This window comes from Lemur catta, chromosome 5 (genome assembly GCF_020740605.2).
Source record: "Lemur catta isolate mLemCat1 chromosome 5, mLemCat1.pri, whole genome shotgun sequence".
Lineage (NCBI taxonomy): Eukaryota > Metazoa > Chordata > Mammalia > Primates > Lemuridae > Lemur > Lemur catta.
In genome coordinates, this window is record NC_059132.1 from 16704295 (window position 1) to 16726913 (window position 22619).

Genomic DNA, 22619 nt, shown 5'->3' on the forward strand with positions numbered 1-22619 from the left:
CTGAGATGGCTACTAAGTGACTAACAGGCGGTAGCACAGACAGCATGGATTCACTGGATGAAGGGAGGATTCACGTCCCAGGCAGACTGGAGCAGGATGGTGGAGATTTCATCATGCTACCAACAAAAGTGTGCAATTTAAAACTTATGAATTGTTTATTTCCAGAATTTTCCACCAAATATTTTTCAGACTTTGGTTGACAATGGGTAACAAACCTCGGAAAGCAGACTTTTCATGTCATTCATTCATCCCACAAGTATTTATTAAGGACCCACTCTGCATCCGACGAAACAGAAAACAAGGCAAACAGGTCCCTGTTTTAGGAGATTATGTTCTAGAGGGGAGAGACAGATGGGACGTAACAAGACTCTGCAGAGAGGAACAGTGGTCTGAGACAAACAGGTTACTGTGTCAGAGAGTGACTTGTGGGACGACAGCTTTGGATAGGGTGGCCAGGGTAGAGAGCGCTCTCTGAGCGGTGAAGCTTGAGCTGAGATCTGAGGGGTGAGAAGGAACGGCTGTGAAAAGTCACTGTGAAGACATGGAGGAAATGGACCAGGCGGAAGGAATTGGGACTGCAAAACCCCGGAGGTGGGAAGGAGACACAAAAGTTCAGTATGGCTGCAGTCAGGTTAGCAGGGGTTCCCTGGAAGAATCTTAGTTGTTAGCCTTCTGGACAGGCAGAAAAGCACAGGCATTGCCAATGTGCATATTGCAAAAGATCTGCAGTCAAAAAGGCAACCACTGGTTTTAGCAATGGGGCCATCAGACCAGTGAGGTTTGCTGAGTCTTTCTGCAGGTGCGTATCCTCGTACCCTACGCACAGGAACCCCGGGATTTCATGACTTCGTTCTTCAAGACCAAGAATTCTAAGTCCCACCCATCAGTCCCACTCATGTGGCCTGGTAATGCCACCATGAAACAGAAACTGGAGCTGAAGGAAAATAAAGATTTTGGAGTCAGAAGATGGGATTTACATTAACCTAGCTCTGGCCATTTATACTGTGTGACCTCGAGCAGGTCATTTCACATCTCTGGACTTTTGTTTCCTGAAGATTCTGGAAAAGACACATGCACAATGGTGAGTGGACATTTATTTATTGATTTCTCTCTGGGCAAAAAGCTGAACATACTGGTGGTTTGCCAGTGAACCACTCACAGAGATCAGCACCATGGCTGGAAGAGGGTCAGCCCACTTGCACCGAGGTAGTCTGGTTCTCTCCAAGTGCCACAACAGCTGAAGTGACACTGAGACACACTTCTCCCGTCAGGAGGATTTGCTCCACATCACTTTTGCCACACACAAGCAGCTGATGCCGCGGGGCTGTGAGGGGCTGACCCTTGCTGGGGAAGCGGAACACAGGTGAACATGTGACTGAGAGAAGGAATTCCACAGCATCCCGACTTGGCTCACCAAACAGACTAGAAATGGAGCGAGGATGCTACAGCCTCTAGTGTCAACGAATTCCAGCCTCAGTGTCCCCAGGACACCCTGATTCTTTCCCCTCCTCTCGCATCTGCTTCTCTCTGCAAGTTGGCCTCACTTTCCTAATCCCATTGGCCTCATGAAGCTGAAACCACGGCCAGAAGTAGCTTTGGGAAGAACAAACCTACTCTCTAGCCTTCGGGTGGAAAATGTGAGGGACGGCCTGTGGTTAGCTCAGCTGGGGCCCCAGACCTATCCCTGGTCCAGTCGTGGTAGCCAACGGATGGTTCGCTTTGACCATTGGGTCCTCCACCCCATCGCTGTGGCCAGTGCCCTTAACAGAAGGGCAGAAAACCACGTGGCCGGGCGCGGTGGCTCACGCCTGTAATCCTAGCACTCTGGGAGGCCGAGGCAGGAGGATCGCTTGAGGTCAGGAGTTCGAGACCAGCCTGAGCAAGAGCGAGAGCCTGAGCAAGAGCAAGACCCCCATCTCTACTAAAAATAGAAAGAAATGATTTGGACAGCTAAAAAATATATATAGAGAAAAAATTAGCCAGGCATGGTGGCGCATGCCTGTAGTCCCAGCTACTCGGGAGGCTGAGGCAGTAGGATCGCTTGAGCCCAGGAGTTTGAGGTTGCTGTGAGCTAGGCTGATGCCACGGCACTCGAGCCCTGCAAGAGAGCAAGACTCTGTCTCAAAAAAAAAAAAAAAAAAAAAAAGAAGGGCAGAAAAGCCCACGTGGTCAGCAAGTACAGCAGCCTCCTCCAAGCTCTGAGCTGTGCAGGAATTAAGGGGCCATGGGCGCAGCAAGAGACACAGTCCTTGTGCTCTGGGACCTACTGCAACTGAGCTGGGGACAACAGGGATTGATGCTCATGGGAAGAAATTCTGAAGTCACCTCTCAACATGTGGGGTGGAAGTCCATGGAAGGAGAGAGTATAGAGAGCATCAATGTAAATCGGGAATATAGATTCCCGATGAGCTTAGAAGTTGTTTTAATTTAATGAACAAATGAGCACAATGCACAAAAGAAAAAAAATGTTTCCAGGCACAGTGACTCATGCCTATAATCCCAGCACTTTGGGAGGCTGAGGCAGGAAGATTACTTGAACCCTAGAGTTTGAGACCAGCTGGGCAACATAGTGAGACCCTATCTCTTCAAAAAAAGAAAAAATTAGCCAGGTGTGGTGGTGTGTACCTGTAGTCCCAGCTACTCAGAAGCCTGAGGCAGAAGGATTGCTTGAGCCCAGCAGTTTGAGGCTGCAGTGAGCTATGCTGATGCCACTGCACTCCAGCCTGGGCAACAGAGGGAGATCCTGTCTCAAAAATAAAAAAAAATTTTTTTAGGACTGGGTGGTCAAAAATCAAGGAAATGCAGATGGAATGAGGGGTGGGAGAGAAAAAGAGAGCGAGAGGAAGTTCTTTTTGAAAGGCCACTTTATTGATGGAGATAAAACTGAACGGAGTTCCCTGCAGCCCTCCCCTCACTCATGTCAGTGGCTTCACTGGGCGTCTAAGACCGGCGTGGCCTGTCGCCAGCGCAGGCGGGCTGCTCGGCCAGCTTGGCACTGCCCCTCCAAGTCAGGCGGCCACGTAAAAACACATCACAGCTCATAAAGATTCGTGGATGCACCTCTGAATCCCCCCGACGGTTTCTGTGCATTTTTTTTTAATATTGTACAAAATATGTTAACTAGGAAAGGTTAGCTGTACTGTGACATCCGCAGGACGTCCTTTTAGGATTACCGTCCCCCAAACATTATTCTTATTGCAGTAAGACCTCTAAAAGGTAGAGCTGTACAAACAAACAAACAAACGAACAAAAAATCTAAATGATTTTAAGAAAAGCAGTAACTCAACACTGCTTTAAGTTCATTTAAATTTTCTTTCCAAAAAATACATTCCTAAATATACAAACTATACAATCTTGTCATTTTAATGCTGGTTTTTTTGTTTCTGTTTTTGGTGGGCTTTTTTTTTCTCTCTCTTTTTTTTTAAATAATAACAATAGAACCCACAATAAAAAAAACCTGTTCATCTTCAATCCAACAAGGGCGCTAGAGGACTTGTGACTCAGTACCTTCATATAACACCACATAAATAACTTTAGCCACAGGCAACGTTCACAGCGTGGTCAGTGGAACAAAGGAAATACTTTTCTGGCGATTAGACGTCATCTGCAGAGAGGGTTGGAATATTCATCCGAGGCCGGGTGAAAAATGCCATCTTCTCCCTATAAAAGAGGACATCCCTTTAGAGTAGGGTGTTTCAACCTCACTCTATAGCTGTTTCGGGCAGGATAATACTTTGGTGTGGGGGTTGTCCTGTGGATTAACTGCAGGATATTTGGCAACATCCCTGGCTATCTACCGGATGCTAGTAGGCAACCCTGGCCTGCAGTTATGGCAACCAAAGATGTACGGTCACTGCCAAATGCGGGAGGAGGGGGGAGGCGTCCTGGCTGAGAACCACTGTTTTAGAAGACCTATTAGCATGACCAACTATCTTCAGTTCAAATCAGAGAACTCTCAGAGTTCAAGAGGGCCCTAGGAGCCGGGCACGGTGGCTCATGCCCGTAATCCTAGCACTCTGGGAGCCCAAGATGGGAGGATTGCTTGAGCTCAGGAGTTTGAGGTTGCTGTGAGCTAGGCTGATGCTATGGCACTCTAGCCTGGGTGACAAAGTAAGACTGTGTCTCAGATAAAAAAAAAAAAAAAAAAAAAGGGCCCTTGGGCCACTTCTAGTATTTGTTGGTTTTAGTTCTCAATTTGTTAAAAAATTAAGGCCAGGAATTTGAGACCAGCTTGGGCAACACAGTGAAACCCCGTGTCTTAAAAAAAAAAAAAAAAAAAGAAAGAAAGAAAGAAAAATTAGCCAGGCATGGTGGCACATGGTGGCATGCACCTGTAGTCCTAGCTACTCAGGCGGGAGGATTGCTTGAGCCCAGGAGTCCAAGGCTGCAGTGAGCTATGATTGCATATACACAAACATTACCTTATCTGAGAGGATATCACAAAGTCTAAATGTTAGCAGGGGAGGCTAAGGCCGAATGGCATTTGGGGCCTTCCTGGGATAAGCCTGGGTCCAGTACGGCAAGAAAGCACCTCCCTGAGATCCTGGCAGGCAGCAGGCAGAAGGAGGGAGGCCCAGTGGGCATCCATCACCCCCAGTGTATTTATCATTCAGCCAACCCTCAGCAATTACCAGCGATGGAAACACTAAGAGGGAGGCTGGAGCAGGTGGCTCATTCATTAAACAAGAGGATCTAACAAATTAGCTCAAGTTGTGCGGGGACTGATAAAGACAGCCAAGGGAAGAGCACTGCAGAGCTGAGGGATCGCCAGGGATGCCTTGGCGGAGGAGCAACATCTGTTACAGAGAAAGCTGGTGCTCTCTGAGCAAGGGACAGGAGCAGTGAGAGCATGAAAAGGCGACTTAGGCAGGTGGGCTGGCCGTGCCTTCTGCTTACCTGAAAGACTGAACTTCTGGGGGCTCCTGGCAGCTCTGGCCTCGAAGCCTGTGCACATCCTTGGCGACTGCCCTCATCATCTTGTCTGCCTGGAGCTCGCCCTTGTGCTCTGCTCGGTCCATCTGCAGGGCAAGGCAAAGCAAGGCGTTGAGGTGGTAGAGGGGCCTCTAGAATGAGGCAGCCACGGAGAACTCGCTAGGACAAACCAGGAGGCCACTGGAGCAAGGGCACGCTCGTGCTTCCTGCTCCACCATGGGGTCCGCTTTATTCAGGATGACAGTGGGAACTGTGCACATCATCTGTCCCAGTGGCCAGATTCTGGGGGCCAGGGAGCTGAATACCTGTGTGGATCTGAGGAAGTGAAGAGATGAGGGCTGCCTGGTGCAGAAGCAGTGGTGGAATCCCAATTGCAAGTCATGCAGTGGTGCCTACCAGCCCCTTCCTCCTGATGTAAACCTACGCAAGCACTATGAGAACAAACCAGAGCGCTGGAAAATATCCATGTCCTATATACTTGAACATGTTGCACAAAGACAGAATTTTGGTCAGTAAAGCCATCATTCAAAGAGTTTTTTTGGTAGAAGTCATAGATGTACTATTTTTTTTACTATGTGAAAGGTCAAGTTTTCTTAGGTCGTGTTTTCTTAAGGCAGAGCACATATTGCTGCTTTTGGCCAAGATCAAGTGTGAAGGCAGGGTACTTAGGCACTTATTTTCTTATCTCTTTTTGCCTTGACTACCAGTATGCTCAAAGATAAATAGCCACTTACAGTTAGGTTTGGGATATATTTATTTCCTTCTCCTTAAAGTTTTCTAATTTTCTATTTTCCCTTAATGGTCTTTTTATAACCATGTTTATAAGTACACAGGGTATTAGTAGTAAATGAGATGGCTGGGTGCGGGGGCTCACACCTGTAATCCTAGCACTCTGGGAGGCCAAGGCGGGAGGATCGCTTGAGCTCAGGAGTTCAAGACCAGCCTGAGCAAGAGCAAGACCCTGTCTCTACTAAAAATAGAAAAACTAGCCAGGAGTCGTGGTGTGTGCCTGTAAGTCCCAGCTACTTGGGAGGTTAAGGCAAAAGGATCGCTTGAGCCCAGCAGTTTGAGGTTGCAGTGAGCTTTGATGATGCCACTGCACTCTAGCCCAGGCTACAGAGTGAGACTGTCTCAAAAAAAAAAAAAAAAAAAAAAATTAGTAATAAATGAGAAAGAAACATTTCTGGAACTTCTGAATCGCTAGAGTCAGTTAGAAGCTCCCACTCTAGCCAGGCCTGAGAAGCCCAGCATCACCTTCCTGCCCGAAGGCATCACTCCTCACTAGAGCTGGGATTTCAGCTGATGGGCTCCCAACAACCCGGGCAGCAGCCTCTGTAAGGTGTTGGGGACCTCTTGGAGCAAAAGCCTGCTGGTGCCAAGCTCGAATTTTTAACATTTCAATTGTTGTAAATATAGTGCAAATAAGCAGTTTTTTTTTAAAGCCTTTTAGAACCTTCCTGCTTTACATAACCTGTGAAACTGTACCCAATATTTGCTAGCCACAGATAAGAGAAAACCTGGGCTTATAAGAGACCCCATGCTGCGGTTGTTGGGCTTTGGGGTTTTCTGACTCAGAGACTCCCCACTGTGGAGCTGATTGACATCATCTAGATGTATAAGCCCCCTCCCCACTAGCCCTCCCCCCTGGGAGTTCCCCTGCCCTCCTCCCCACTGGGCAACGGCCCCAGCACCTTTGGAAGGACACATGCTCTGAGGGACTGCCCCTGCATGCAAACCTGCCAAAGCACAGCCCACATACAACTCACTGTGTGTTCCCGCACTTTGTGGTTCTATTTTTCCCCTTGATCAACCCTGCGATCCCTCAGACTCACTGCAGCAGGGCAGAGGGCCAGCAGGCTGGCACTCCAGAGCAATCCCTGGCAGCACAAAGCCCCCCTGGCGATCAGCCCTTCTCTCCTTTGGAGAAAGCTGCCCTGTGGGACTGTCTGGGCTGGCATTGAGTGGTCAGTGTCCTATCTTCGCTCTGTTGCAGTTTGTGCCTGGCAATATGTGTGATGAAGAAGTGCACGAGGAATAAATGTGTGAGCGACAGGACCTGCACGCAGAAATATGTCAGTGGATGCAGTGAACGGACCTTGCAGCCGGGTGGAGGGTCACTAAGGTAGCACGGGCAGAGGGACACCTGGATCCCTCTGCTGACGGGAACGAGGGGCGCTTGGAGCACTCAGTGGGCCTGTGGTGGGAACCGCAGGGCCTGTCTTCCTTGGGGTCCCCCCCCCCCGGGGGCACTCACCCGCTTCTCCAGCATTCTCAGCAGCAGGCGGAAGCGCTCGTCCTCACGCAGCCACTGCGGCAGCTCCTTCTCCCCTTGGCTCTTGGCCTGTTCCAGCTGCTCCTTGAGCTCCTTCAGCACCGAGATCTCCTGGGTCAGCTGGCTGTGCCAGGTCCTCGTCGCCTGCAGGTCTAACTCGAGGTCCAGCGAGGTGCGGATCAGGCGCTCAGAGCGCAGGGCTTTGACCGAAGCAGGCTGTGGGGGTGGGGATGGCATGAGACGGCCCTGGCAGGGGGCCACACAACCCCTTCTCTGAACCCCAAGCACCCACTTCGTTTCTCTGTAGGCTTCCACTCCTTCAAAATGGGGCCTTCCCTCCCCCAGAAGCCTGTCTTGAATTCTCCGACTTCAACGGCTCACATTTATTGGGCATGACCTCATTTTATTTTCACAAGAACCCTAAGGGGCCCCAACTGTTACGTGCACAGGCTCGCAGAGGTCAAATCACACAGCACACAGGGTAAGGCCAAGACTCCCCCCGGCAGTCGGCTGCAGGCCCCGCCAGGCCAACCACGCACTGTGCTGGTGGCCCCCCATGGACACTCTCCGTGGTGGGCCAGCCACCATCCTGTCCTGAAGCTGTTTCCTCAGTGCAGGTCTGTCCCTCTTTGGGAGTAGAAGCCACGTCTTCTTGCGTTTGTGACCCTGCAGTGGACATCTGTGTTTCTGCCTGCGCAGCACCCAGTTCCCCAGCGTGGCAGGCAGAGCGCCCTCCTCTGCCTTGAGCTGCTCCTCGCACCCAGCCCGCCCGCCAGGCGCGGAGCATCGGGGACAGGAATGCGACTGAGCCTGGCCAGTCAGCATCTCAGCAATGTATTCAGGGGTGATAACGTTATCTGAGCCCTGCCAATAATACTCAATTCTGGCACTTTGTTGAACCTCTTGGAAAAAAGGCAGTATCTTTATGTCTTTACATGGAGGTTGCTAAGCCAGCAAGAGATAAACCTGGGGCTGACCACGGTCATATTTACCATCAGATGGGGAGACCCTGTTCAAGAATTAAGCTAGGTGGATGGAGCAGCGCTGTGAGACGGGGACTGAGGCCTGATGACTTTGTTACAACCCTTGGATTGATCCGTGCCTGAAGGTACCCCAACGTCCTGGGCTTTTCCATTAAGTGGGACAATAAATTCCCTCTTTCATTTTTAAGCTATGTTTGGGTTAGGTTCTTCAGTTATCTGTATGTAAAAGATCCTGATTAAAACAATCATTAACTCCCCTCCCATCAAAACCCACTAATGATTAAAAATCAATAACTAAATCACTAAGGAGCCACTATGCTAAGATGGCCCCCTAGATTCCCACCCCTAATAGACACGCCCTGCATAATCTCCTCCCTTTCAGTATGGATGGGATCTGTGACTAGGAGATGTCATTCCCATGATTAGGTCACAAATCAACTGACTTTGAATTAAAAGAAAGATTGCCCTGGGTGGGCCTGACCTAATCAGGTGAGCCTTTATAGCAGCAGTCTCCAACCTTTTTGGCACCAGGGACTGGTTTCATGGAAGACAGTTTTTCCATGGACCGGGGGTGGAGGGCTGGTTTGGGGATGATTCAATCACATTACATTTACTGTGTACTTCATTTCTATTATTATTACATTGTCACTTGCCACTCACTGATAGTTTTGATGAATCTGCAAGCAATTGATTGATTTACTGTGGTCTCTGTGCAGTCAAACCTCTCTGCTAATGATGGTCTGTATTTGCAGCCACTCCCTAGCACTAGCATCACCGCCTCAGCTCCACCTCAGATCATCAGGCAACACATTCTCATAAGGACGGTGCAACCTGGATCCCTCACACGTGCAGTTTACAATGGAGTTCAAGCCTCTGAGTTTGAGCTCAGAGGCTGATCTGACAGGAGGGAGAGCTCAGGCGGTGATGTGAGCGATGGGGAGCAGCTGTAAACACAGATGAAGCTTCGCTTGCTTGCCTGCCACTCACTCCCTGCTGTGTGGCCTGGTTCCTAACAGGCCACAGACCGGTAGTGGTCCATGGCCTGAGGGTTGGGGACCACAGCTTTAAAGGATGGATTGGCCAGGCTTTGCTTCTGCTGGCCTTGAAGAAGCAATGCACACTGTAGAGAAAGTCACACAGCAAGGACCTCTAGGAGCTGAAAATGGCCCCCCGGCCGGCAGCTAGCAAAAAAACACAAGTGAATAAATTCTGCCGACAAATTGGAGGGAGCCCGGAAGCGGTCAAACTTCCAGATGAGGATGATGCAGCCAGTCAACACTTAGATTTCCGCCAGCTAGGACCCTGAGCAGAGGATTCAGCTAACCTATGCCCGAGCCCCTGACTGGCGGAAACTGTGAGATAATGAATTTGTGATATTTTAGGCTGCTAAGTTGTTGGTGATTTGTTTTGCAGCAATAGAAAACAAACACAATGACCGATAAAGACAGCTGAGGCATGACCTAAGAAACATTGAAACCTATCCTCACTTTGCAAGGCTGGTGAGCACACTATTAAGAATATGAAACAGTTCAATGCAGAAGTTCTAGAATGCTCTTCTAGGGTGAACATCATCTGATCTGTGCTTAGAAATGGGCAGGGCCAAGGAAAAGTAGCTGAGTGATCTATGAGGCTCAACTTCTCAGAGCAACAAATGAAGATTCTTTTGCTTTCTCCGAGCTTAGGAATTTGCCGGGCAGGCTGCAGGACAGAGAGCCCAGCTCAGGCTGCTCAGGCAGCGAGAGGAGGCAAGGACTGCAATGCGCAGGGGCCACGGCCCAGCCTGTGGGCTCTCCTGTTGCTCACACACAGCAACAGGGGCTCCCTTAGTCCATCGTTGGCCAAGGGGAAGGGGGGGCGCAGTGGAGGGGAATTTCCGTGGGCCCCGTGCCTTGGAAGGGAACAGTAGGAAATGCAGGGGGAGCAAGCAGGAGCTCCGAGAGGCATCTCTGCAGAAGTGGGTCATGGAACACCTGCTCCAGAATCCCCCGGGAGCTTGTTATTACAAAATTTACAGTTACTATAAAATGACAGTGCATGAGACTGTCTGGGAGTGTGGCCTTATAATCTGCATTGTCCATAAGCCCCCTGGGTGACTGTTGGTGCTCTAGAGACTGTAGTACCAGCAGCTATGGCACGTGGGGTGGGGGTAGGGGTCCCAGAAAGGGCAGTCAGTCGCCCACGGCCTGTCCCCTGAGGCCACGTCCACAGTCTCCCACAGCCAGCACACTGCCCCTTCCTTGTGCACCCTCCCCTGCCCTGCTCCCTCTCTCCCGCTCTCTCTGGTTCCCTCTGCACACTTGCTGGGGGGTGGAGGGTGGGGGATGGGGTGTGAGGCAAGGACCAGGCCCAGACCCCAGCAGCCAGCAGGTGGGCTGTGGGAGGTGGGGCCTTCCCCTAACGGGGCTGTCAGCACTCTCTCTCTCCCTCCATACTCTCTTTCCCTCTCCTTCTTCCTCTGCGTTTTCTTTTCCTGACATTCTGGTTCCTGCGTCTCTTCTGGTTCTGCAAATTCACCAGACAGAACTGCTTTAAAGTCGCCTGGAAAGCCCAGAGTGTGGAGGGCACTTCTGCATCTCCTGCAGCCCTGAGCGGTCCAAGTCCTGACCAGGAGTGGCGCCTCTGCCTACTGACACCACCCCACCCGGACCCCTCAGCCCGGCAGGAAAGGCGAGACCTCTCTACAGGGCAGCCTGTGGCCTCCTCCCCGTGTGCGTCCAGCTGGCCCGAGAGAAGCGAGTCGGCACTTAGAGGCACTCAGCTTCTCTGCCAGCAGGGAGGGCTGCCAGAACCTATCTGCTGCACCCCCAGGACGACAGGACACGCTGAGCAGAGCCTTGCACGAGACAGGCGCCCAGCGGATCACGCTCTCTGGTGACTGTGACGTCTTGGTTTGGTTTCATTTCTACCCAGGAAGACCAGCCCAAGTGTGCACACTGCTCACCTAACCTATTTGTCACAATAAGGTTACATTTACCCTTTGGCACCTTCCCTAGTGCCAACACAACTTCTGTTTGCAAATACCGCCACGCTCGCAAGGGCAACATTTCTTCAAACCAGCGGCGAGGAGAAGTGGCCCGACACCGGGGATGCGTGTGCAGGACACAGGGCTTGGGGAAACGCGGGAGGGGCAGCACACAAAAGCTTCGAGGTGACTCTCTTACCCGCTTCATCCGGACGCTGCGCCGCTCCAGCGAGTTTCGAACAAAAGGTGGCTTTTTAGACAGAGTGGAGCTGTCACTGTCACTCCGATTCAGCTGCAGGAGAAAAGTCATGGGATGTGAAGCGTGGTCAGAGCGCATCCTGGAAGGAGCCCCGAGGCCCGGAGGGAGGTCGGGTTCCCCCACTCAGCCTGGTCCTTCCTTTCTGGTTCTAGGCTTCATCCTGACCTTCCTTCTCTTTGTAAGCAAACATTCATCGAGCATGTACTACGCATGACGCACGCTGCTGTATCTCTGTGTGAGTATCTGCGTGATGCTAAACGAGATGCAATACCCCATTGAATCCCCAGTGACCCCGTGCGATGGGAGTATCACCATTTCACAAATGAGGGGACAGAGGCTCAAGGGTTACAGAACTTGCCCAGGGCCGGCCAGTTGGTCAGCAGCACAGCAGGGCTTGACACCAGGCAGTGTGGCTCCAGGGTGTACGACCCCCTTGACCTTGTACACAAAGGGTTGTTTGCATCGACTCTTCCCTGGTGCCCACAGAGCCCGCCTTTCCTGGCTCCAATGGAGCCACTGTCAAGATTGATATATTTAAAAAAAAACAAAAAGGCAGCTCAAAGGCAAAGCCTCAGGGACTGCGTCATCCTTGGAGAAGATGGAGCAGACAGGCTTGGGGGTGGCTGTGCTGACCCCACCTCTCCCCGCCAGCATCCCTGCAGTCATGGAGTTATTGCTACTCCCCCCAGAGGGCTAACAGTCCCTGTCTAAGGCCAGAAATCAGGCCATGGTCCAGGTGGGATGCTGTTCTACTGAGAGTGTGTCCCACCTTCCGAGAAGCATGGGAAAGAGGGGCTGGGGTGACCACACACCCTGGGAGGTGAGTGAGGGTGGGGCTTCCCCTGAGAGTCCTAGTTCCAAAGTCGGTGGGGTCGTCAGAGGCCAGCATTACGGTGCCTGTTTGTCTGGCAGCTGTCAGTTCACAGCTGCAGGTCTCTCCTGAGAAGCTGTTAGTGTCGTCATTGCTGTGGTTATTAACAATTATTAATGATAATGATATGCATCCAAAGGTGGCACCTGCAGAATATGTATCCTGCCAACCAGAGGCAGATATTGGACAACTGATCCTTAAGTGGTAATTGTTTAAGCGTTAAAGACTATGTCATAAAACAGTGATGAAAGCTACATTAAGTCCTTGAATTGAACCTTCTCTAACATAAAGATATTTTAATGCATTTCATCTCAGACATGGTAGAGAATACTGTTGTCTTGTTATTACTTCCATTCGATAGCTAGGGAAACTGATGCAGAGAGTGGGGAAATAATATCAACTCCCACGGAGCAAGTTCAGGAATGAGGATTTTGGAAGGACTGCATCTACTTGGTCAAAGTGGGTCAACCCACAGGTGCGGCAGGACTGCAGATGAACACACAGGCGCTGAGGAGAGCAAAGCTGCAGGGCGTGCAATGCATTGTCCCTGCCTCACGGACTTACAGTTCAGGGGCGATGCCCACACCAGGGACACTAACCAAGTGTCACAGGGAGCCACCCAACAGAGGGCACTTTTAGGGCAGAGGTGTAAAGTCAGGCCAGCAGAGGTCAAAGCAAAGCGCTTCAACTTTTTAAATTTCGGTTTCTGCATCTGTGAAATGGGGTTCACACAACTCACCTTGCAGGGTTGTGTGTAAGCATAGATGACATAGAAAATATGGGTTTTGGGGGTTTTTTTGTAGGAGAAAAGTATGTTGCTGATTAGCATTTGAAATCTCATTGTCTGGGTGGGGGAACCCCACCTTATGACTCTTGGTGGGAAACAAAGCCCACCTCCCACTGTGAAGCTGAAAGTAGCAGAGCCCTGCTGTCACAGCCCCCTTGCAGCTGGAGATGGCACAGGACTAGGCTCTGGCAATTGGAGGCAACTGCCAGGCTCTGAAGCACAACCTGGTGAGTTAGACCCCATTCTCTGTTCCTGTGCATCTTGGGTTTAAATAGGCCACTCTCTCTTTTGTTCCACAAAGGTACCATGTCTGTTGGTATCTCGGGGGAAAACTATTAATGAGTAGTGGTGGTAGCAGCAGCAGCCACCAGAAATTCCGTGGCTATCAGTGGCAGGAACCTGGTAGAGGCACCAGGATTGCACACCAGAGCCAGTGGCGGGGCCAGCTGGGGGCCACATCCTACAGCAGCATCGGTGGCCGTGGCCCGATTGGGGCTGTGGTATGATTTCGGCTGTGCTATGGCCTCCTTCATTCCTACCTGACTTCTGAGGCTGGTTCTACATCCTTCCAATGAATACGTGAGCTACTTCACTTTCCTTTGCAAAAATTTCTTTCCTGCATATGCTGCCCACATTGTTTCTGTTGCTGGCGAAGAAAAACCCTGATGGGTACAGGCAGGGACTGGAGTGTTGTCAGTCAGACTGGAACACACGGAGCTGGCTGTGTGGTGGAGGAGGGGTGGAGACACAACACAGCCCCAATATTCCCTGCTCATTTTGTGGGTGCAAAACAGAGGGTTAAATTGTTGCCTGGTGTACCCTGGGAGACAGACTGCAGAGTTATAGGGGGAAATGATAGGAAAACATTCAGGATGTTATACTGCTGGCTACTTCCTATAGCCTTCAGTAAGATTTTATAAGAAAGAGATGAGCTTGGGCTACACTGGGCCAGTTAGAAAGCAAAGACAAAAAAATATATGAGACTTTGCTAAAGAAAGGCACTTTTTAATGTGGCATGTGATCCCTGTTGACTGGGAATCTCTTAATTTGTAGGCCTGCAGGGTTGGAAACTGGTACAGACAATAAAATATGGCAAGTGCCCAGCATGGTGCTTGGTGTGTTATAGACATTTAATACGTGGGACTGGAGCTTCTTGTTATTTGAGGATGCCAATTCCAGAAAAGGGCCACTTACAGTAAAGCCACCTAAACAAGGGACCAGAATTTTACAGTAAACATTGGGGAAAAACATTCAAGTCTTTAGCTGGAAAAGAGAAACACTTCACCCAAGTTATCCGATTGTATAGCTCTCATTTAACAAACTGACAACTGCATTCTAATCCTGATTTTAAAAAAAGAATGAATGAAACACTAATTTCTTTTGGTGTGATTTTTCTGATGAGTGACATTCTTCTCTTTGTTTTTGATTTCTACTGCACGTTCATAAAGGCAGTAATTTTGCAGAGAACAGAGGGTTTTATCCATTATCTTAAGGGCTTTTCTAAATCCTTCAAATTATTCAGGTTTGAAGGGCTGATTGAATATTTCTTTGCTGCAGCTGTGAGCTGGCTTAATTGCAGGATCCTTCACCTGTGATTTAGGAATCCCCCAACATCACATTCAGTGACTTCAGGAAATCCTGTACCCTCTGCAAGATAGCCAACATGCATTATGCCTGCATTATCTTTTCAAATGCTTACAAGCTCAAATAATTAGCTAGAGCTTTAACACAGACGGGAGGGGTTTATGCTAGTCCTGGGAGGGACTGCAGGGGATGTTTTCATAGGGACTAATTTGATAAATAGCCAGTAAATGAGTAAAATTTTCATGTTATGAAGAAATGAGCTTCTCTACTCAATCTTATAATTGTGGGCCTTGAAAGCCGAACACTCAATCTTATAATTGTGGGCCTCTTCCCCTCCGTCCCTAACAATAGTCAGGTACTTGCAGGTGGGTGATGTAGGATGGGTCCCACTGGCCACCCCTTCTGTGACAACTTACTGGAACATTAGCCAGGGAGATTCTGTTTGTGCCCCTAGTTATTGTTCAATGGCTCTACATGGAGGGGAAGGAAGGCTTTGACAAATCACTTGCCCAGGACTCAGGTAAGGCATACCCATGTCTCATCCATGCCATCCCATGCAAAGGCAGGAGCAGGGACTAGTCCTGTAGCCCCAGCAACTAGCACAGCCCCTGAGACTCCGTAAGTCCTCAGACCCTCTGTGCATGTAGAAGGCGGGCCGGCCTAGGAAGGGGCAGGCAAATTGGACAGCAAGGTGAGGGTGTGAAGAAACAAAGGCCACTGCAGGGCTTGTAAAGTGCAGGTGCCCACTGGGACAAATGAAGAGGGCCAGGTGGAGGACAGAGCGGATTGGAGAGCCCACCATCTCCCAGCATCTAAGGGCAGCCGCCCGCACTGTTCAGCGCCAGCCAGTGGCTGCCATGAGAGAATGTGTGGCCCCTGGTGGCAGACAGTCTCTTTGTTCCAAGAGGAACTAGAATTTTATGTTAAACTTCTCCATTTTAATTGCCTTTTAAAATGTTAAATGTTACAAGTTCAATTAAAAAAAAACCTGAAGCCAAATAAAATATAGGTCTGTTGCCATTCTGCAACCTCAGGCTGCACACTGGAGTTGCCCTGGAGGTGGGGAAGACATGCCTACACTTGCCTGGGGACATTGAGGGGTCCATCTGATCTCAGCAAGTGGCTGCAGAAGGGACAGGCAGGGTGTGACCAAGGAGGAAGACAGTTGGTTGGAATTATACTATTAACCAAGTACTTATTATTGAGCCTTTTCCTTTTTTTTTTTTTTTTTTGAGACAGAGTCTTGCTCTGCCACTGAGGCTACAATGCAGTGACATCATCATAGCTCACTGCAACCTCACACGCCCAGGCTCAAGTGATCTTCCTGTCTTAGCCTCCCAAGTAGCTGGGACTACAGGTTGTGCAACACCATGCCAGCTTATTGTTCTATTTTTTGTAGAGACAGGGTCTTGGTCTTGCTCAGGCTGGTCTCAAACTCCTGACCTCAAGCGATCCTTCTGCCTCAGCCTACCAGAGTGCTAGGATTACAGGCGTGAGCCACTGCGCCCGGCCCTTTTTTTTACTTAAAACAATCCTATGAAGTGAGTCTGTGAACTCCACCTGAGGAAACCCAGGCTCCGCAGCGTTAACTTGCCAGGGGTACCCAATGACGTGAGAGTAATCCAGATTTGTACCCAGATCTGTGAGAGGCTCTCAGTGAGCCTGAGGAGGAAGGTGCCACACACATGCTTACCCGGCACACGTACTGGCTCTGGGGTCCAGGGGAGAAGGTCTTAGAGCGGATGATGGTGCTCCCCCGGAGGAATGGCCCTGGGGATGGGGCACCCACTCGCCGGTCCTTGGGCCGCACCACCGTGGGGGATGGGGCCGGGGTCTCGGTGTTGGTCTCTTTGTCCACCTGAGGAAGAAGTCACAGCCTTGAGACCACCGGTGCCCAGAGTCTCAAGCACCCACCCCGAGACCACTCAGCTCTTCCCCACTCCTGTCACCTCGCCATTTGTCCACAGACACAGCTGGGGCTTCCTCAGCTCCCACCCTGCCAGATTAACCCAGCCTGGTGCAGCCAGGATAGAACCCAGGCCAGGAGGGCCGACCCCATTCCTCCATGGCCCGTGTGCTTGGGGGAGCGGGAACACATTCAGTGCCCAAACAACTCACGTCAGCAGTAGGGGCCCCTCAGGCACCAACATCCTGCACGTGGCACCCTCAAGATTTACGTACCAACCACATTTTGACTAGCTACACCCCAGGTCTCCAGTGCCCTGGCCAAGAACTACAGATGCTTTCTTGGAATGATGGAGACAGCCAGCAAGTCTTATTTTTAAAACTAGGCCACCAGGTTTTCAACTGTCCATGCACAAGAGTCACCAGTAAAAGATAAACAAAAATACCTAAATGTAGGACCTTTGTTAGCCTAAATAGTGCCTTTGTGTGATTCTGAGAAAAGATGCCCCCACAACCATGGCTGGAGAAATTGCAAAGTACTGCCCGCTTGGTGTGGAAGAGTAAGAAGGACCCAGACTGTACCGCAGCCCCCCTTGTGCGATGCACCACCTGCAGCTGCACCCCAGGTACCCTGCTCACACACGACAGGTGCCGCAGTTCCAGGAGTCCCGGATCTAGATGTCCACAGAGAATAAACCCTGTTACGACATGTAACCTTAGTGCAGCAGGGAAGCAGGGGTTGAAAGGAACTTTGCTGGACTCCTCAAATGAAGACCCACATTACTTTGAGCCTTGAACCCGTCTGCAAGGCTGGTATTATTGTGCCCAGGTTAGAGATGAGGAAATGGAGGCTGGAGAGGCATGAAGTCATCTGACTACAGACTACACACGTGGGGAGTAGCAGAGCCAGGACTTGAACCAAAACCCATTGCACTGCAAGGCTTGAGTTCTGTCCAGAGAAAACAGGGAAATCACAAAGGGCAGAAGAGAAGAGAGGGGTGAGTCAGCCTCTCCTGGTTTACTGTCACCAAGATGACCCAAAGTCCAGGCAGGGACCCTCCTATACAACCCACTGCGGGTCACTCCATTCCCAGGGTTTGTCCCCGGATGCCGGAGGACGGGACTTATCTCCCAGCCTGTCTGACAGCAGCAGCTCAAGGAGCGACGGCCATTTCCCCAAGACAGACCTTCCGCCTCCCCAGCCCTCCCTACCTTTAATGCTGGGTACCCGTCCATGTCAGGCGAGGCTTTCTCGGTGAAAACTTCCTCTTCGACCTCCTCCTCCTCCTCCTCCTCCTCCTCCTCTCCCTCTTCAGCTGCTGCCTCATTCTCGCTGGCCTCCTCATACCTCCTGCGATGACAAAGCGCTTTGGCTACCCACCCAGACACTACTCTGTGCCCGCTCACCTGCCTTTAAGGGCATCCAAGGCAGGGCTTCCAAGCCTTTTCTCGATGGAGGACACATTTTTTAAAAAACCAACAATTTTAGTGAAGTATAATTTGTACACAAGATGCGTTTTCAGGGTATAGTTTTACATTTTGACCAATGTATCCACATGTGTAACCACTACCATATTTGAGATATAGAACATTCCAGTACCCCCCAAAATTCCTTCATACCCTTTCCCAGTAAATCTCTCCCCCACCAGGCAGCCACTGATCAGCTGTCATTACAGATTAGATTTGATTTTTCTAGAGTTTCATATAACTGGAATCAGACAGTATATGCTCTTTCGTATTTGGCTTCTCTCAGCATAGCTGCTTTTTTTGAGACACGGCTTTGCCGTGTTGCCCGGGCTAGAGTGCAGTGGAGTTATCTCTGCTCACCACAACCTCAAACCCCTGGTTCTCAAGCAATCCTCCTGCCTCGGCTTCCCAGGGTGCTAGGGTTACAGGCTGAGCCACCATGCCTGGCCAGCGTAACGTTTTTGAAGTTCATCCATCATGCTGCATGTATCAGCTGTTCATGCCTTTTTATCCCTAATATTCCATTGGATGGAGATATTGCAACTTGTTTAGCTACTTATCAGTTGATGAACGTTTGGGCTGCTTCCATTTCTTAGCAATTATGAATAAAACTTCCATGAACATTCATGTACAAGTTTTTATATGGATATAGGTTTTCATTTCTCTTGGATATTGCATTTGTCTGCTAAAGGCTGCCAAAACAAAATACCACAGGCTGGGTGGCTTAAACAACAGAAATTTATTTTTCACAGTTCTGGAGGCTGGAAGCCCAAGATCAAGGTGTCAGCAGGTGGTTTCTCCGGGGGCCTCTCACCTTGACTAGCAGATGGCTGCCTTCTCACTGTTCTCACGTGGTCTTCTCTGTACACACACCCCAGGGGTCCCTTTGTGTGTCCAAAGTTCCTCTTCTTATAAGGACGCCAGGCAGGTTGTATTAGGGCCCACTCTAACTTCAATGGCTTCGTGTTAACTTAATTACCTCTTTAAAGACCCTGTCCCCAAATACAGTCACATTCTGAGGTACTGGGGGTTAGGGCTTCAACATATGGATTTTGGGGGCGGGAGGACACAATTCAGCCCATCATAGATATACAGTTAAAGAGTAGAATTGCTGGGTCATATACTATATACAAACTTACCCTTTTAAGAAACTGACAAGCTGTTTCTGCAAAGTGGTTTTGACATTTTACATTCCCACCAGCAATGCAGTGAGAGCTCCAGTTCCTCATGCACACTTGGTACTGTCAGTCTTTATATTTAGTTACTCTACTGGCTGTGCACTTGTATCTTATTGTGGCTTTAATTTGCATTTTCTTTCTTCCTTCCTTCTTTTCTTTCTTTCTTTTTTTTTTGATACGGGGCTCACTCTGTCGCCTCGGCTGGAGTGCAAAGGCGTCATCATAGCTCACTGCAACCTCAAACTCCTGGGCTCAAGTGATCCTCCCTCTTCAGCTTCCAAAGTGCTGGGATTAGAGGCATGAGCCATTGCGCCCGGCGTAGTTTGCATTTTCTTGTTGAGAAACTCTTCATGCATTTATTGACTATTTTCTTTTCTGAAGTGTCTGTTAGAATCTTCAGCCCCTCAAAAATTGAGTCGTCTTTATATTATTGAGTTGTAGGAGATGGTGATATAGTCTGGATAGGAATCCTTTGTCAAGGATGCATAATGCGATGATTTTCGCTAACTTTGTGGCTTGTCTTTTCATGTTCTAAGTGGTGTCTTCCAAAGAATAGCAGTTTCTGATTGTGATAGAGTCCAATTTATTAATTTTTCCTTTTATAGTTTATGCTTTTTATGTCCTACCTAAGAAATCCTTGCTTACCCCACAGTTGCAAAGAATTTCTTGAAAGGGGCAGCCTTGCAAAAACAACAGGAAAATACCTAACGCCACAATTTCCCCCGTAACAGTTAAAGATCAATCCTATGAATTGTCCTACAGCAGGGACCCTGCAGGAGTTCTGTTTTGCACAATTTCTGAAAAAGCTGAATGGACAGAAAAGAGATGTAAATCTCTCTCTTTCAGAATTGCTTTTTGAGAATTTGCTTTTACAGATTCCTGAGTAAACAGCAGAAGGAGCCACAGCCTCAACCATATCTCGAGGACAGAGTCATATCTCCTGTGATAATCCCTTCTCCAAGGAAAGGCAGGAAACAAACTCCTGGACTTTGACATCCTTGCAGTTTTTGTTATCTACCTGCTGCTGCTTTTGTGATCAACTGACAGCTGTCACTATTTTTTTTCTTTTTGTCCCTCCTTAAAATCAGCCAGCCACTTGGCCTCGCTGCTGGCACCCCCTTCTCTTTCTTTGGGATACCACGTCTCCCTGCTCTCCCTCTTTTCTAAGAAAGATAACATAAACACTTTTACTTTTTATATCTTAATCTCTGCATCAGAAATCTTTTTCCCCCGTGCCATGAGCACCTATGAGGCTTTCCCCCCTAACATTTCTCTTACACTATCTTTCAGAAGTTTCATAGTGTCAGTTTTTATGCTTAGCTCTATGATCCACTTCAGATTAATTTTTGTACATAAAGTAAGTGTCCAAGTTTATTTTTTTCCATGTGGATGTCCAATTGTTCCAGCACCATTTGTTGAGGAGACTTTACTTTTGCTAATATTATTTGTAACTATCCTTTTCCCTGGGACTCCAGAGTTGGAAGGATTTGGTGTGACAAATGGACCGCATTTGTTAAGCAGTAATTTATCTCTACTCGCATCTTGACTTCTCAAAGACATACGCAACTGCCAGGCTTCTCGGTCAGCACGAGATGGTGTTACCACACTGAGCAGGAAGAATTCCAGCCAAAAGTGGAGAATTTGGCATCTAGTTAGCCGGCTGGTGGAAACTGAGGGTAAACATAAAATCCCTGGGAGGATTTTCCCAGTGGGGAGAGTAAATCTTGGATCTCTGCTCCCAACCTGCAGTGAGAACCCCCCTGTACTTAGATGGGGACAGTTGCTAAGGAGGGGCCTTTTCTTTCCCATCCCAGCCCCCTCTCTACCTACTAATAAAACAGCCGTGAAACACGTGATCACACAGGGATTCCCTCTGCAAAGAACTCTGCAGAAGTCACATGGACCAGCGTTTATTGAGGTCTGAATGAGCTCCAGGTGCTGAAAGAAAGTGTCTCCATTTGACAGACTGGAAGAGTGAGGAGCAGAGGCCCCATGGGCCTTGTCCTGTGCCACAGGCTCGGTGGTAGAGCCAGGTTTCCAGCCCCGGTTGGTCCAGCTCCGCCCAGCACTCAACTGCTGTGGAAGCCTCTTCTCCTTGACTGTGCATCTGATCTAAATATTCCGAGACAGGAAGAAACCCCCACCCAGTCTCACTTGTAAAGCGAAAAATAATTAAAATAGACAATATCTTTCCACCCATTGGAATGGCAAAAACAAAAACAATAAAACCCTGATGATATCAAGTGCTTATAGAGGTAGGAGACACGCATATCCCTGCAGGGAGTGTAAATTACAACAGCCAAATTACACTGAAGGCAATTTAGCCTTATCTGTTAAAATAAAAAATGTACATATTCTTGATTAAGTACAGTAGTTTGATTATATGGAGTGTAGGTTAGAAAGGGTGTACTCTTTCTAATTAAGGGTACTCTTAATCATTGCTGGTGGGAGCATTTACTTAAAAAATATTATTTGAGAACTACTCTATAATGTCTATTAAAATGTAAAACACACAGGCCCTGGGACCCATCGATGCCACTTCTCCACATCTGCCCTAGACAAACACACACAAGTTCCCAAGGAAGCAAATACAAGGATTTTTCCCTACGTTTTCTAATACTCCTATTAATAGTTTGCTTTTGGATTAAAAAAAAATCCAGTCTTCTGATTGTACACACGAATACACTAAAGACACCTAAACAGATAAAAAGAGGGAGCACAGTGGCATGTGGGCCTCAGGTCCTGAAGGAGGACAAATTAGAACAGAAGGTCCGTCTGTTGGGGCCCTCTACCCGTGACACCAGAGCTGAGCAGGCCCAGCACGGCCAGTTCACATCCCAGGACCAGAAGCAGCCTCCAGTCTTGGGGGAGGGGCTGCAGATGGAATCACCCCACTACAGCAGCTGGAGGGGTGGGGGGGGGCGGGGATCCCAGTCCTCTTTGTAAGTCAGCTTCTGGGGAAGTTTGAATGGCAGGGGGTGGGGAGAGAGGGGGCCACAAAGGGAGAAGGAACAGAAGGCGGTTGCTAGGAGACGGCTTGAAAAGTCTCAGCACAAGCTTGGAATTTGGTGGAAGCCACTGATCTTGTGCCAGGCTTTTGGGAGATAGGTCCTGGGTCTATTTCTGGCATCGGACCTTTCCCTGCGTGATCCACAGTACAGTGCAGCACAGAGTGTGTCAGAGAGAGGGAGTAGGGGAGAGAAGGAGAGAGGAAGGGGGAGAGATGGGGAGGAGATAGGTGAGAGGGGGTAGAGAGAGAGGGAAAGGAGGGAGAGAGAGAGAGAAATTGAGACAATTCAGAGAGAACCCTAAAACAAATAAAGGAACATACAAAAATTCCAGGAATGCTGCCACAGGGATCAGCACACTATAGCCCACAGGCCAAACCCAGCCCAAGTAGGCCAAACCCAGTGTGCTGA

General features: G+C 49.3%; 1 protein-coding gene across 1 annotated transcript in view; it reads right to left on the reverse strand.

Moving 5' to 3' along the window:
- Positions 1-2846: 2846 nt before the first annotated feature.
- Positions 2847-22619, reverse strand: part of WWC1 (WW and C2 domain containing 1) — a 142840-nt gene continuing 123067 nt past the window's right edge. Inside the window, exons 18-23 of the mRNA XM_045551216.1 lie at positions 17768-17906; positions 16344-16508; positions 11349-11441; positions 7187-7420; positions 4897-5018; positions 2847-3660 (exon numbers count right to left, since the gene is read on the reverse strand). Coding sequence (XP_045407172.1) covers positions 3594-3660; positions 4897-5018; positions 7187-7420; positions 11349-11441; positions 16344-16508; positions 17768-17906 — 820 coding nt within the window. The 3' untranslated portion in view covers positions 2847-3593. The remainder of the gene's footprint in view (positions 3661-4896; positions 5019-7186; positions 7421-11348; positions 11442-16343; positions 16509-17767; positions 17907-22619) is intronic.